This window comes from Nothobranchius furzeri, chromosome 14, assembly GCF_043380555.1.
Source record: "Nothobranchius furzeri strain GRZ-AD chromosome 14, NfurGRZ-RIMD1, whole genome shotgun sequence".
Lineage (NCBI taxonomy): Eukaryota > Metazoa > Chordata > Actinopteri > Cyprinodontiformes > Nothobranchiidae > Nothobranchius > Nothobranchius furzeri.
In genome coordinates, this window is record NC_091754.1 from 50,668,474 (window position 1) to 50,685,426 (window position 16,953).

The 16,953-nt window shown below is 40.7% G+C and overlaps 1 protein-coding gene across 3 annotated transcripts in view; it reads right to left on the bottom strand.

Moving 5' to 3' along the window:
- LOC107381071 (interleukin-1 receptor accessory protein-like 1) overlaps nucleotides 1–16,953 on the bottom strand; it is a 507,698-nt gene that overhangs the window by 41,585 nt on the left and 449,160 nt on the right. For all 3 annotated transcript variants that reach the window (XM_054743445.2, XM_015952561.3, XM_015952560.3), the window contains one exon: nucleotides 13,803–13,935. In XM_054743445.2, coding sequence (XP_054599420.1) covers nucleotides 13,803–13,935 — 133 coding nt within the window. The remainder of the gene's footprint in view (nucleotides 1–13,802; nucleotides 13,936–16,953) is intronic.

A 16,953-nucleotide genomic window follows, 5' to 3' on the forward strand; every position in this document is an offset into this window, starting at 1 on the left:
TAAAAGGGAGTTTTGCACTGTCACTGCATGCTTGCTTAGTATGAGGATCGCTGTAAAGACCCTGACACTAGTCAGTGACTCGATGCAATCTGCTGGGTTCCTTATATAGGAAACTGAATGTTTACTTTGTGAAATGCCTTAAGACAACTCATGTCAGGATTTGGAGTTATATAAATAAACTGAATATAAAGATGGATTTGGTACAAACTCACATCAAGCATGGGTGGTAATCTAAGGTATTTTATGGTCCTCATAGATTAAACATAATCCTAAATGCTTCACCTGGTTGGTGCGTGATACGAAACAGTTTACGGACTAAAAAAATAGCATTTTAGAGTCCAGATCTCACCTTTATCACCTTTAACCAACAATCGACCTTGGTAGCACACATTTCAGTTTTTACATTATTCACTGAACTCAACTGAAATGGGAAAAATGGAAGTGTACGATATTTATGGGGAAGCAGATGTTCTAGCCAGGTGCAAAACACAACAGAACTAGACAAGATTTTAAAATCGGCAGACAATTGTCAAAGCATGAGCGACCACACACGTAGCGATGCGACAATCAAGCACATACCAGCTTTGGTGTCTGGGCACGCTGCGAAAACTACTCATCAAATGAACCGATTTCACATTCGAATATTAGCCGGTCAGACGGAAAATCTCCCAAAAACTCTTGAGATGAAACGTGATTTTGGAATAAACAAACAATTGCGGGAGAAGGAGGGTGACGAGAGCTTCTGTCGTCTTGCTTTCTGATTGGCTAGCAGGTGAGTTTGTCCACAAAACCAGGATAAAACATTCCAGACATGCTTCCGCGCACTCATAACACACCACACACAGCAGGAATATCTGACAAAACTATCTTTGGATCCATTATGGTAATCAGGATGATTGGGTCACAAATAGGGTTAGGGTTAGGGTTAGTAAGTAGGGTGGGCGACGGTGGCACAGGAGTTAAGTGCTCGCCCCGTAATCGGAAGGTTGCAGGTTCGAGCCCCGCTCAGTCTGTCGCTGTGTCCTTGGGCAAGACTCTTAAACCACGTTGCCTGCTGGTGGTGGTCGGAGGGACCGGTGGCGCCAGTGCTCGGCAGCCTCGCCTCTGTCAGTGCGCCCCAGGGCAGCTGTGGCTACATCGTAGCTCATCCCCACCAGTGTGTGAATGGGTGAATGACTGATTGTGTTGTAAAGCGCCTTGGGGGGTTCCAGGACTCTAGAAGGCGCTATATCAAATACATACGCTATACAGGCCATTTACCATTTACAATTTGGTAAGTGGAGTCATTTTTACTTTTTGTCTTTTGTACAGTTTGTCCAAGATTATGGCAACAGTTGGTCTGTGTTTTTCACTTTGGACTTTTATCATAACCACCTAAACAAGGTTCTGCCTGTCAGTAGAAACTAGCTTTGATTACATTTTGTACCAAATTGTAACAGAGAGTAAGAAAGTGGGACATAAAGATTCATCAATGCTAGTTTTAAAATCGCATCACAGTCCTCTGAATCAAAATCCAATCAAATCAATAAAAATACAGCAGGAAAAAACCCACGTAGATAAAAACATAACGAGCTGAGAGCTCCAAAACATCAACCCTGGATCAGATTTTATTATAAACCAACTCATGTCAAAAAGTCCGAGGAGTATCGACTCGTTCATAAATTATAGATTGTCTGACAAAAACAAAGTTTGCCTGGAGGTAGTTGGAGATGTATCTGCTGTTTGCATCCTCAGATCTATAAATCCTGACCTTGGCATTACACACTTTGATACGAGACATTATCACAGAGAGGCTTAGGAGCTCCTTCTACCTCCAACACAAGAAAAACTGCCTTAGTTTGAATCTAAGCTCAGTAGTTTGCTGCTGTTTGCCTTTCAGAGGCAATGCGGTGTGAGAAGACTGACAATCATGGTGTGTGTCTGCATCTCTATAGTACTTGATGCAGATTGTTTTGAATGTATTAGAAGAAATTTTATTTTGGGAAAGCATCAACCCTGAATTAATAGGGTCATTATTGGTTACAAAATTATTTATATGCAGTTTTTTATTCAGCAAATATTTACAGTTACACAGATTCTGCAAGCATTGGATTTCAGTTAAAGTGGGTTTAGAGCTTTTTTTCCACAACAAGAAACTATTCTTTGAGGCTCTATAGAGTCTATGAAGATTTGTTGGGGCTCAAAATGGCCCAGGAGCCATGACAAAGCTCTACAAAAGAAAGACTGGTTAGCCCCGCCCATTAAGCCATGACGTGAATAATAAATTAGCTGTGTCCTGATTGGCCAGTTCACACCAATAGCTCTATAGCTAGAGACTCTGTGTACACTACCCGGATAACTCAAAAGGCAAGCGGGACTATCTGGCATTCATTCATAGTCTGGATATTCCCAGTGCATCCTGGAACATTACAAGAGTGCTTCGACATTCTTCTTTGTTGTTTTCCTTTCATCTAACCAGGACATTAGCAGTAGCATGGGCTAACATTAGCAGAAGCTCCAGCTAGCATTGCTCTGTGGTTAGCATTGCCTGCTACCAACATTTATTTATTACTGATGCCACACTTGGGACATGTACATTTAAGGTGGTGAAGACTAAATCAGCTTTTCTCAGAATTAACCGTTTCTCTGTGATTACAACATTACTGATTTAAAAAGGAAAGTAGTTTGGAGACATTTTGTTATGCTACATTAGACACCGCCAAGCAGCCTAAATACAACCAGGAAAATACAGTTTTGAATTGTAGAATGCCTTTAACATGTCCAATAATATCAAAAAAGTAAAGAAAATTAGGTTTATGAAACTCCCTGGCCTTTTTAAGAAGTCCTAAAAGATTTTTTCCACAAACCCTTCCTCTTTTGGAACCATGGTACGTGGGTTTCTGTATTTCCTAAAGGATTTTAGAAAACTAATGGCCATTTTTAACATGTTTTGTTTACAAAAAAGGGAAACAACACTGACAGAAAAAGGCAAAAATAAATAAGTTTTACTTTTCTCCCTTTTTTGGTTAATCTATGCTTGCAGGGTCCTTTGAGAAAATGTAAATTTATGCAAAAATATAACAAATGAATCATTTTTTTAAATAATTGGAACAACAACAAAGGAAACACATTTGAGCAAGAACTGACATGTATTTTCCTAAGAATCAACAACAATGAATAAAAATAGTATATATTTACAAAAAATATTATATTAGAACAAATCCTCTTAAAACAACATCCTGCTGAGTTTGAACCCTCCAAACAGCTTGAGACAAAAAAGGGTTCATCCACAGGACACTCAACCAGAAGCTGAGGAGGCTTTTTGTACGGTTAACCAAACAAAAACGACACCATTGATTGCACAACTCTTCAGGTCAAGACTCAGGGGTCTACTTAAATATTAATGATAAGGGACACACTTTTAGGTACAGTAGTGTTCCAATTGTGGACAAATAATATGGAAAATTTGAGAAAAAGTTGGCATATTTGTGAACAGAGAGGTGTGAGGTGATAACTCCAAAATGCTTTAACAGCAGATCACACCTTCAGGGATGTGATCAAATCTCGTTAAGCTCAAAGGTCCTCTTGGTCCTCTAAAGGTTCATAGTTTGATTTGCAAACTAGTTTTTTATAATGAAATCTCAGTACATTCTGAACTAGACTGAAAAAATAAAGATCTCATTGCAGAAGGTCCATTTCCAAGAGATGAGTACCAGAGGTGAGAAAGGTACAGGGAAAGTACGATGGCTTGGTTCTCTAAGTCGTTGTGCTCCATACTAAATTGGCCCTTTATGGAATATGTCAGCATATCTTGACCATTTCGGCAAATGTCACTGGTCAGCACCAAAAGGCGTCCACAGCAACAGAAAATAAACAATGGAAGAAGTGATTGCCAGTAACACTTCCCATTTTACGAATGCCGGTTGTTTCATCTCCACTGGCTGTGGCTTTTAGAGAACAATTTAAGATCCTGCTTTTTGTATATAAAGCATTAAATGGTCTGGCACCTTCACATTTGTTGGACCTACTCACGCCCTACGTGCCTGTGCGCTCGCTACGGTCAGCTGACCGCCTGCTACTTTGCACCCCGACTATGAACTACAAGACAAGGGAGCAAGCCTTTGTGTATGCAGTGCCCACTCTCTGGAATTCACCTCCAATCACCATTCTACAGTCGTCATCCATCAAGTCACAGTTGAAGACCCACTTCAATGACTTGGCTTTTAGATTGTGACTATTTATAAAGTTTTTTTTTTTTTTTTAACTTTGTTGTTGTTTGAGAGGCGCTTTGGTCAGCTCCCAAGCTGTTTCTAAATGCACCATAGAAATGAATTGGTATGGTATGGTTGGTAGGCCTTCCTGAATTGGTCTGGAATGTGGTACTTTCATGGAGAACGTCCGGTAAAATTACCCGGAGCCTCCGGTAGTCGAAACTTGCATTTTTATTAGGGATGTCTCGTTCCGATATGAGAAGTCATTCGATATCGGACCAAAAACACTGTAATGGATTATATCGGACTGCATAAAAAATCTCCGATATAAGCGGTCCGTTAAGGTTTACTTAAGGTCATTTTTTTCATACTTACTGTTATTGGCTCTTGTTCTCCGGTTGAGTAATATCACTTGATCAAGCCTTTCATACATTCCGCACTATGAAATAGGCAAAAGTATGTATGATTTGTGCTGATATCGTATCAGACTGATATTGGTATCGTCAATACTGAAGCTTGCAACATTGGTATCGTATCGGAAGTGAAAAAGTTGCATCGGGACATCCCTTCTTTTTACCTCCTTTTACATTCACAAGTGATACAATTTTATATGTTTTTATGTATTTGTGCTATTTTAATTGTCTCTTTTGTTTGAGATTTAACAATGTAACGTGCGTTACAAATAAAATCATGACACTTCAGTGCTTCACCTTCAGAGGTTTCCAGTCTAGGCTAACACATGTGCAACAGCAAAACAGACAAACAGCGTTTCTAAATCTAAAAACTCCTGAGACAAAAGAAAAGAAACAAATAAAACTACTAGAATCTCACCTGCTGGCATGCAAAAACAGGAAGTTTATATGAGCAGATAACCTTTTCAAACGTGAAAAAATTCAGCTATTTCAAGTCTTTGTTTAATGGTGCATGGGGCCAAGAGTGCGAAAAGGTGCAAGTGCCACTTGGGCATTCATCTTCTGCCCACTGCCACTTCCATTAGCTTCATAAAATGCTGCTAATAACCAGTCAGAAAGCACCAGTCTGCTGACGCATTTCTGTTATTAGCCCCACAATGAAAAGGCATTACAGGTAATTATTTTAATTCAACATCGACAGCCAGTTTATTCAGTGGTGCTTCTCTTTTGTGGGATTTTGCAGAAGATTCTAGCAAATAAAGTTATGGAACTAATTGTTCTTCTCCTGTTTTCCTGCAAGAAACTGGTAAGAGACAACAATAATGGTTGGAGAATAAGGATTTAGAAGATTAATGCTTCATTTGAACACATTTTCAAGTAAAGTATCTTTGTGTAGAGCAATAGAAAATGTAACTTTCCCTTCCTTAAACCGTTTAAAACTCTTCATGTTGGGTGTCGACAGGGCTTGCCAGACTTTAAAAAGCTCTAATCGTGGCTAAAACATCACAAATAACCTGTTGAGCTTGAACTGAGACACAAATAGCAGCAGCTGTTAGACTGCACCGCTAATAAGAGTCACGGATGTTGGTAGAACCGTTAATTAAAGCTAGAGATGAAATCAGGTTTTACAGTTGAACCGCTGCATAAAAGGCCACTCGATGGGCATGCATCAGGGACTGAAACTTATGCCAGTTTTCTGCAGAGCGACCTTTATTCCACCGCCCTGCACTGTGAACTCACCTCAGAGAGCTACGAAGCGAGCCTTGTTCTGCAGCCATATTGTATCGGCTCACAATCTCAGAGACAAAAAAAAAGTGTTGTGCCGAAAGCTCCATTTTATGTATTATAGGCAGCTCTTCAGGGAATACTCCTGTGTGATTAATTTACATTTCAAAGCTAAAAGCGAATGGAATGATGTCAGGGAGAGGGCTGGTTTGAAGTGGTGCACACTCAGATGGGAGCAAAAAATAAAATAAATAATAACACTCGGGAGGTGCAGTGGCAGAGGAAAAATAAGAGTTTCAAACTTGAATGTGGGTCCTCACAAAATGCACACAAGCCTCATTGTTCCTGCATCAAAGAAAATCAGGGTTACACGTTTAGTACCTCAGTTCTTCTAAAGCACGTTTCTAGCTGCGTGTGGTTCCTCTTACTCATCATTATCAAACCACCTACCCAATTCTGCTACCTGCCAGCCCCGCCACCGCCCTCGCCACCCCCTTCAATCCCGTAGGCTCTAATTGGCCCGGTGTCCTTCACCACGGAGAGTGGCGCTAAGAGCTGGATGGAGCGTGCTAGCGGGCTAATAGAGACATCTCCAAATGCCAGGTCACCGACTGGGGCGCTAACTCTCCTCCTTGCCTTGTCACGCTGCTTACAGTTAACCTTTTCATTAGACGGCATTTGTCCACAACAGGGATTTTTCTAGTCATACGTGTGGGCTGTGATGATGCAGGGAGGACTTGAAAGGGTATGTGAGGTTCATTTCTGTATCAACGCGGCCCCAAGCATCTCCACGAGAACAAAAATTTGTTTAAGTGAAACAGGAGTGGTATGCTCACTGGTTTTAGTTTTGGTGGATTATCAGGCAGCAACAACCACAACTAGTGGTTTGTTCTGCACTTCTTGCAAACATCTACTAGAAATAATACAATCAATTTTTTTAGCTACTAGGTGGTGAGAGTGACCAATTTACCAACATAAAGGAAGACCACTCTTAGCTTTGATTTTTGCCCACGTACATTTCAACGCCTCCTACGTGGGTTTTCTGAGGGCCCCAAATGGCTTGACTCATACATGGGCTTGTTAAAATCTACCTGGGAAATCCGTGTGGGGCCACCATAAAAACTGTGGTCAAACCCTGTTGGCACCCATATGTTGTGCCCATATATATCCATATGGGGTCACCTACGCATGCGGGCTGGGAGAGCCTTTGCGTCGATGGATAATGGTGTTGCATATTTCCGTACCCACACAGACAGCGAAGTATAAATCAGACCTAACCGGTTACACGCACCTCATGTCTAGGCTACGACTCCATCACACCATCTATGGAGTGCTAGCATTGCGCCAACTAGCTAAATTCTCGCCAAGTCCAAGAGAGTTATCCTAGAATGGCCCGATTAGTGTTGAACTCACGCAGGCGCACAGATAGGGTGGGGGACGGGGGGGATCTGTCCCCCCAGATTCAGATGGACCCCGATTTGTCCCCCCAACTGAGGCCAGAAAGAAAACAAAATCTGAGGTTAAGCGCCTGAAGCTCTTTTTTCCAATTACATTGAATGCAGCATGACGTAAACAAACACCAACTCCAGAGGCGCCAAAGTGGTTGCTGCTAGGATGCAGGATGAAGTGAAAAAGGCGAGCAACGATTACTGTGTATTTAAAAAAGACCAACAGTGTAAGTAGGCGGGACTGATCTGTTTGTTTATGCGTGTTGGTTATAGATTCAGTACATTGTTGTCGGTGTTGGGACTTACTTGTTAAAGTGCCAAAGCCTCATTGCTGACTTTAACAAGTCTCATCTACAAATATGATCCCTCATGAAGTTACTACTTTACATCAGAAGATAGTGGAGATGTGGAACCTTCAGGCTGAGCAAAGTTTGGGAGTTTTTAGAGTTTGAAAATCGCCTCCCGCCGAGAGCTCCCAGTCGGGGAGAGGAGGAGATGCGCGCAGCATGAAGAGCGCAAATATGAGATAAAACGCATAATTGCCGGCAGGTCTGGTCTTTGTTGACTGATCACTTTGTCTGGTCATGACTGACTGATTATGAAGCAGAATAGACTCTGATGAAGAAATTCACTCATCCAGCCGGGACGATTGACGCTGCTGCAGCACTAGACAGCTGGTGCTGCACGAGAGGTGTGTGGAGTTTACGAGCTCCAAATGTTGGGTTTGATGTTGGTTTAACCTTCTCTGGGACGTGATGGATGTAGAAACTATGGTAAAACACCGCAAAAGTGACAGACGTAGCGACAATGTAAAAAAAAAAGCCGTAAAAAGAGGCAGATAATCATAAAAAAAGTTAAATATAAAATTAAAAAAGAGATTTATATATTTATATATAAATTAAAACTTTCCAAATATAATGAAAATTTCTAAATATCGTAAAAATACGAAGGAACATCTGTTGGCTGAAAAGTTTGGGAACTACTGCTCTAAGTGATAAGTGAATTTCCTTTTTTAGATATATTTTATGAGCAGTTTTTTAGGGCTTTTATGTTTTCTGTAAAGATTGGTGCTGAAAATCATTTAATGTTTTGCATAAAGCATGAGGTTTTGGTTAGTAATTGATTGGGAGAATAACAAATGACTGATTTAAATAGTGGGGCGCCTCTGTCAGTGCGCCCCAGGGCAGCTGTGGCTACATCGTAGCTTATCACCATCAGTGTGTGAATGTGTGTGTGAATGGATGAATGATACACTGTAGTGTAAAGTGCTTTGGAGTCCTTACACTGAGAGGCGCTATACAAGTGCGGATCATTTATAGGGTTGATCAGGCAGAGCTTTCCTGCCAGCGTTCCACTGCATAATGGCTTCAAACACGTATATAAATGTTAGTTTTTACGTAAACCATTGGAGGAAATTACACAAACTGACTGAGCTCTAGTTAAGGCGCTTGCAATAGTTTGTGTGTGTGTGTGTGTGTGTGTGTGTGTGTTTGGGGGAGGGTACATTGGAACTTTGCCCCCCCCCCCCCCCCCCCCCGAGTTTGAAAATTCGATCTGCGCCCCTGAACTCACGGGCACGTGTGGTAGAACCATTGATGTCACGGGTACAAAGATTAAGAAGGAAGGCCCATTTAGTTGTTTAATTTAGCATAGCATCTGTTTGATATTTAGCGTTTTTCCACCAAACGTCTCAGAACTCAGAACAAGTAGTAGTAGTAGTAGTAGCCTGTGAGGCTGAAGTGTAAACTCCCCTCAGAAGAAATGTGGAATGCTGCTGTTGCTATGGAAACGATCTCCCTATCCCAGCCTGGGCGGGACTGTGACCGGTGAAGGCCGTGGAACCATGTCTAGGAGTCACTGTGCCCTCTAACCCAATAATCTCCCTCCCCTGTCCAAATGGAGGTGGTGAGCGCTGCTCTTGCGGCTGCGCACTCTGAAGTGACGAGAGTCCCAGAACCTTCCATCCCCACCTAGTGGACACTTATGTTGTGTATCATCTGAAGTCTGTTTGCATATTTGTCTGAGGTGTTTTTTAGCATATCAAAGCTATCCTCTCTGTCAGGGGTAACTCTGAAGTGCCTTTTCCCCCTCCCCCTGACTCTATCCTCATATAAACCCTCTTGATCTATAACGGTAGCGCAGCTCGTGTTGCGAATGACCACAGTCACCAATTCTTGTCATGGGTCTATGTATGTATGTCTGATCTTGGAATTGTGTGTACTCATGGACGTCATTTTCGCTTCAGAAGTGGGGGGGGGGGGGGGGGGGGGGGGTATTTTTACAGTATGCTCTAATGGGAAACAGGCTTCATCACAAACGGTTGTTTCCGCTTGGTCCTAGAGCTCAACCAGTGTCAATTTAATATAGCGTAATATTGTTTCTAGATGGTAAAAAGTGCAGGGGTCAAACTTGACTTTGGAAAAAGTGGGGGGGACATGTCCCCCCCCCCCCAAAAAAAAATTACGTCCATGTGTGTACTGAAACAATTGCCCCTCGGGGATGATTAAAGTTTTTCTGAATCTGAATCTGTTAAAACAGCATTACGGTTGTGTTTTTATCGTCCTTCCTCTAGCATGGCGCCTTGAATTAATAACCATCAGATTTTGGTTGAAACATTCGGGACAAAACTAGCCAAGATTTTAGAAATGGACATATTTCCGCCACCTTCTAAGTGTCAAGAGTAAACCTGAGTTTTGCTTCTGTAGACGTTTCCTAGCATGTGATCAGACATTAGATTTAAAGCTTTGAGGTACAACAAAAATAAAAGTATGATTAAGTGCTTTTCGTGAGTGTCTTGTTGACATTTATAAGACTTAAATGAACATCTAGAAACAGATCTTTAAAAATCCAGTCAAATCCACTCGCGGCTGCATCCAGCTAATCATGAATCACTCCCGTCTGATCTTCTACCTCTTCTTATTAAACTTGATATGCTTTCATTCCCTCTGCTGATCCTTACGAAGGCTCTGGCCATGACGATAAAGGGTTAGGAGAAACATTATTACATCATCTTCTGACAGGGTAAATAGGAAAACCTCTGAAGTGATCTTCCGATTTGATTATTATAAACCCTTGAGTTGAGGTTTATACATAATAAATAAAGACATCTGTGTGCGTTTGATTAACGATGCTTGATAAAACCGTTGTTAACAGGCGTCTCTAACGCGTTTGACACATGTTGTCTGAGAGATCCTCATCCTAACGATTGATTATCTCTTTGGACTGACCTTCCCTGGCTGATGGTCAGCTTATCATCTCTAAACAAAGTGTACCAGAGTGGCTGTACTCTTCTGCTCACATCAGTCCAACAAACAGGGAAGCTCTGACCTTTTTCCAGATGGCCTCTATGATAAACCGGAGATAAACTACTCTGAGGTTTTGGCAACAGATTACACGCTGAGCGATGTTCCATTCAACGGCGTCAGCACATCGGAAATAAAAACGCCTCGGTTAATCACAAAGACATTATAGTGAGAGTCAAAACACTGGTTTAGCCTGTTCATGTCAGCTTGGATTGGATGTTTTATGATTGAAACTGTATGTGTTTCAAAGGATTATCTGGGTTTACTTTAAACTTTATTCTATCCTTTTAGGAGTGTTTTCCTGATGTAACATGCAGACCCCCCCCCCCCCCCCCCCCCCCCCCCCCCCAAGAAAGTTTTGCTGGAGAATCCTTCAGCCAGCACTTGGAGCGTTTTCTATGTTCTCCTCTAAACATGATGTAACCTGAACCATCAACACTTCCTTGAGCCCTGGTTCCTGCTAGGTCCCAAAACTCAGGCCTCGCCAAAGTAGGTCAGGACATGTGGACAAATTATACAATAACTTTAGGGACAAAGAGCACATCTACTACTCACGGTTCCTCCTAGGACTACATTCCAATTTTCCACTTTTGGTTAATGATTGGTGAGGGGGTGGAGTCACTGGTTGCTACAGAACACCATGCTGCCCATATTCTTTTCCAGTTTTTCCCAGATTCTGATAAAAATACAACAGTTTTGCTGAAAGTCAATATTGCCACCAGTAAGAGTGTATAACTCCTCTGTTAAACTGGTACTGGCATTAACCTGGCACACAATAACATCAATGCAATATTCATATGTGTTCAATATTTGTGCAATACCAGATGTACATTAGTATGTCTGTGTCCCTTACAGTGTGCTGCATAGTTCTGGAAACACAAGTTTCCGTTTTATTAGTTGTTGAAGGTAGGGCTAAACGATTTTGGAAAACAATCTAATTGCGATTTAATTCACAATTATTTTCTCAAGGGGCTTTTCTCATTTTTCAACTAACATAAGCAAAACAAAATCTATGTAACTTGTCCTGAATATAAACAAGTTTATGTATCTACATATTTTCCTACATATCATATCAACAAGTTTATTTGTCTACATAAACACTCACAAGTAAAGACAAAATTTTATATTTGAAGGTGTGGTGCTTTGCAGCCAGGAGCACATACCTTGAAGGAGCATAGGTATTAGCATCACCTGAGAAGATTTATTAGCAGGAAAGAAGTGTGTCTCGTTTATTGAAGTCTTTTGTGTTTAGAGTTTTTAACGTCTTGTCCATGCAGAGCTTCCGTAGTTCATTTACGTTCAAAGCTGCTAGCCAAAACTCAGTGGAGTTAAAGTTTCTTACAGTTTTCTAGATTAACTAACATATCTGTCTGTACTTACTTGATTATTGGCAGTTTTTACTTTTTATTAGACTCCAAATGTAATCATTTGGCATGTTCCCAATTCGTAATTTGTAAGAATGTAATCAGCGATATTAGCATTAGCATCCTTATGGGGTTTTCAATGCATATTAGCATTGTGCTAACCACTCGCTGCCAGTCAAATCGCAGCCTTTGCGATTAGAAAATCTCATTTAGTAACGTCGCAATTTAATTGCATATGCAATTAATTGTTCAGCCCTAGTTGAAGGTTACAGTAATAGCTCACTGCCTTTGTGTGTAATATTATCATTATTAATAACAACATTATTATCAGGGATGTGTACTGTTGAAATTCTGGTGATACGATACATATCATGATACAGGGGAGACGATACGATATATCACGATATATTGCGATACATTCAGTCAGACGTTACAAGCAATTTATTTTTGCCGAATTTGTTGTAAGAATGTTCAATAAACAGTCCAAACTGATACGTAACATGTTTAACATGAGGTATCTGAACCACGATGGAGGGATTTACATTTCAATGGTGGAAACAAAACCCGTTGCACACTGCTGCCAACTAGCGGGTGGCGATTGAATTGCACAAAACGAAAAGAAAATGCACAAATGTTTGCATGTAAATTCTTTCAAGAATTAGATACACGGCTTTTGAATATCAATGTAATAATCGCAGGAAAAAATATCATGACATATTGCCATATCGATATTTTCTTACACCCCTAATTATTATTGAGTGTATGTGCTGCTGTAGCAAGTGAATTTCCTCACTGTGGGATTAATAGTCTATTCTGTGTCCACTACAAATGACCTGACACTTTTTTTCTAACTCTGGGGACGCCTTGCATGAACGAGCCCATCCAGTAGAGCCGATTCTTAGTTATAATGGAAAAGCACACAAAGTGTGTAAAGTCGAGCCGCGCTAGTAGGATGAAAAGAGCCACTGGTTGATGAGTTTACCCAGGAAATCGTCTCGAATCCTAGCTTAACTTCATTGGTAAGTCCAGACCCTACAAGTGTGTGGTTGTTAACCTTCCAGTTGTGCAACAAAATATCTAAATATCAACATCTGCATTGCAAATGCAACACATCCAACGAAACGGCAGAAATAATCACCGCATGCTGCATCTACAGGTGACCTTTTGGAGTCGACTGGATTCACCATAATCAGCTGTGTGGATTTGTTCACATCTGGAGCTAACATTTCCCGTAGTAGCTGAGATGCAACCACCACACCCCTCATTCGGTTAAACTTGTTTTTAGGATTTAACCAAAACAGCCACAACTCTATTATTCCTCAACATCTGATCATCAGGTTACATTCCTTCTAGGAACACTCGGCCTTTCATCCTATGGAGTGAAACTGTATGATCCCAGATCAACACATTTATTTCCAAAACTATGAATGCAACACTGATCCACTGACCCAAGACTTCATGACTGATAAAAAAAAAACACACACAAATATGAGCGATAAAAAAATGGAAATGAGATGCACTTCAACCAACAACCAATGGACCGATGTGTGAACTCTGCATTCACTGTAGGAGATAAATAACGCATGGCTCTCTGAACTATTAAACACCCACATGAAGCATTCGTGATTATTATTTAGATGAAAACACAAGTGAAAGGTTGATGTGTGGTCCAACGGTCGGGCTCGAATCCATATTTACCAGCTTGTTACGGTGTTTTTGTTGGATCTGAAGACGCCTAATGAATGCATCTTCAACCTTTTTCAAATCAACTTTAAAGTCGACTTGACTCATCTTGGATGCGTACGCCGAAGCTTCATGTAAGAACTGTTGATTAGACCCGATCAGGAACACAAGCTCTTACTTGATGTCGGTTTCTTGAACTCGTTCCTCATCGAGATCCTCAATAAACTTGTCCCCCTTCATCCAGTAGATAAGTGGACTGGCATCCCCGCTGTAGCCGAAGAAGGCTCTGCACGTCAGGTTGACGGGACTTCCTGTGGTGAAACAACAAACAGGAAATGACAACACCTGCTTGGATCTGAAAGCCTCGTGAGAATATCTGATTCATTTTTGGCATCTGGATAATAGACCAACACACCGATATGCTGTTTGATTATTATCTGTAAATCAAAAATACATAAAAGCACAATTTCAGAGGCATTTTGTCTAGCAGCCAAACACAAACCTGAATACAAATGCAGAAACGATGGATATCAGATGAATTCTGCTCCAACAAGCATCCAATCTAAACATCTCTCTTCGGATTTCAACTCCTACCCTTCAAATGTCCCGTATCAGCCTCCCTAATTCCATTTCTAGCTCTCCAGATGGGGCATTTGAACCATCTGAGACCCTTTTGGATTCCCTGAATGCCTCTTAAACTTTCAAACACTCTCAAACGCTCCTACAAGCCAAATTTTTGCAACACTTCTGTAGCACCAGAGAAGCTCTTGAACTCTTCAATGGTCCTAATCGTTTAATAAATTCTGCGTTGAAACTTCAGTCGCTGGATTTCACAAGAAGTGTTAGGAAATCTTTCAAATATAGGCATATAGTAGTTTTTCTTTTGGTTGCACTGGTAAATAATCCACATTTTTACCATCCAATCCGCAAGATGCAGAGTTTATCTGCTCCGTTATTCTGGTTTTCTTGTGATGAGCTGATTTTTGCTCCTTAGTTGAACTACACAGACGATCTCTTTCACTTTACTACGTTTAACAAAGAGTGTTTGATGTAAAATTAAAGTGAATTCATTATTACCAATAACAAAACCACAATGCTCACTGGGCGACAATAATTACCCTGGAGCTACGGAAGCCCAATGGCAACATTTAACCAAAGCTAAACTTTTCTTTTATAATAAACATTTGTTAATTATATGAGAATTATTATGATACAAGTCTAACAAAATTCTCAAATTCCTGGATGTTCCATCCACAGTCCATTAACCTTTGGAGTCTTCCTGGTTCAAGATGGCCACCACAACTGATCAACATTAGCAAACACAAAACAAGCTCTAAATGAGCCGGTATTCGATATGTTGAGCTGAAATCTGGTAAAGTAGAAGCCAAGAGTCAAACTCATCACATCATCTGAAGGCTAAACATTTCAAAACATGGCTTTGCTGCCATGAACTGTTGGATTCGACCTAAATATCTAATGGATGAATTTGAATGAAACTCAGAAAGTAACCAATGGTTGTTTATTAAAGACCAAGTTCACTTGTATTTTTTCAACGTGTGCAGTAGTCTCTAGAACAAATGAATGCCTGGTAAGTTGATCTCTGAGAAAAAAGCTCTGGCGCTCCTGTTTCAGAGCAGAATATAGCCAGAGCAGAGGGGAGCAGAACACGGTGGGATTTGTAGTTTTAGTTCCTGACATTTTGACATCTCACCTCTGATTGGCTAACAGCAACACGACTCCACCACTGAGTCTGCTTATTCTGTAATGTTGATGTTTTATCTCCACAAATAACACAAACAGTGAGGAGTTCTGCTGTGTGGTGGAGTAGCTAATGCTAACAGTTAGCATCTACTAGCCGAGATGTTCTGTGCCGTTTCCTGGACTCTAAAACAACAGCCTTCCCCGTCGTGAGTCAAGATGGGCGAGTCCATGCATGCTAATTTTAGTGTGACGTAGATCTGTCAGGCTAACCCGAGTGTTTCACGTCTATCGGCGGCTAATGCAGGAAATAGGGATAGAAGACAATTTTCATGTTCAGCCTGCATGTCAGAGTGACTGATTATATTTCAAAAATAACAAGTAAAAACAGTTTCTCAGTGAACTTGGCCTTTAAGATTAATGATTTTTAAGTCAACCCATTTCTAGACGGCCACCTCAGCCAACTAACCTTAGAAAACACAAATAATGCTATAACGTAATTTTACCAACACTGAGAGCCAAGTGATAAACAGATTCTACAAGATTCTATAATACAGCATGTGACTTTAAGAGCAAGTCACCCCCAAATTAACATTTTCTTCTGCTGATAAACTATATGAATGAGTGTCGTGCTGTTGACATATGCAGTCAATAATTTGGTACTTTAGTGCATCTTAGTGAAAATAAAAATTTTCTGCCTAAAACTGTCAGTGTTGCGCCCTCTTCAGGTAAAAACTCTGCACGGCATTTGAAATAAAATTTGCCATTGCTATTGGCTAAGAGGTACCTTATGACATCAGCTGGTACCATATGATGTCACAATGCCGCTGTGTGCTCGTGTGTGTATTTGTTAGTGGCTCTGCCCTCTCAGTCTGCCAGGCAACAGCATTTGTTGCATTTTTCCAACAGGAAGTAGGAGTGGAGTAAGACTCGGGAAGGGGTTACTTGCTCTTTAACTTAAAACGCATTTCTATGGCAACAACAGATAATTCTTATTAAAAGACAAGAATATATATAACATATAAAGTCCCTAGAAAACACTAAATACCAGATAAACTCAGCAACAAGTCTTCATCCTTAACTGTGTCCTCTGCCACATAAACCCCTAATAAGTCCAATTTCTCTCTGCTTTGTATAACAAACATCTTTGTTTCCCACACTTTTGATGTTTTTGTTGTAATCGATGGCACATGCTATCTGCTAAGAGGAGAAAATAACAAATAACCTGAATAAGTGATGCTAAGAACTGACTCAGACCCATTAAAAACAAAGTTACATGTGTTAACTAGCTCTGTGGCAATAATTCAGGAGTGAGATGAGAAATAATGTATTTTTTAACCTTGGTTGGCAAAAACATGGTTCTTAACAGGAAAAAACTGGTTATGGGAGACAAAAAAGCCTTGAGCTAGAGGACTATTTTAAAATTTGTCTCCCAGCTCAGCAGAACAAAAAATCATCCACAGCTGAGAGATTGTGCAAAGTAAAATAAATGAAGAGAGGGACTTTTGGGATGCTAGGATATATCCCCAGACCTCACACACACAGTCACACACAAAAACGTTATGCCTTTAAAGTCCACCAGGGGTCTCTGTGGAGCTGCAGAACCCAGAGCCAGGAGGAGCAAACACAAC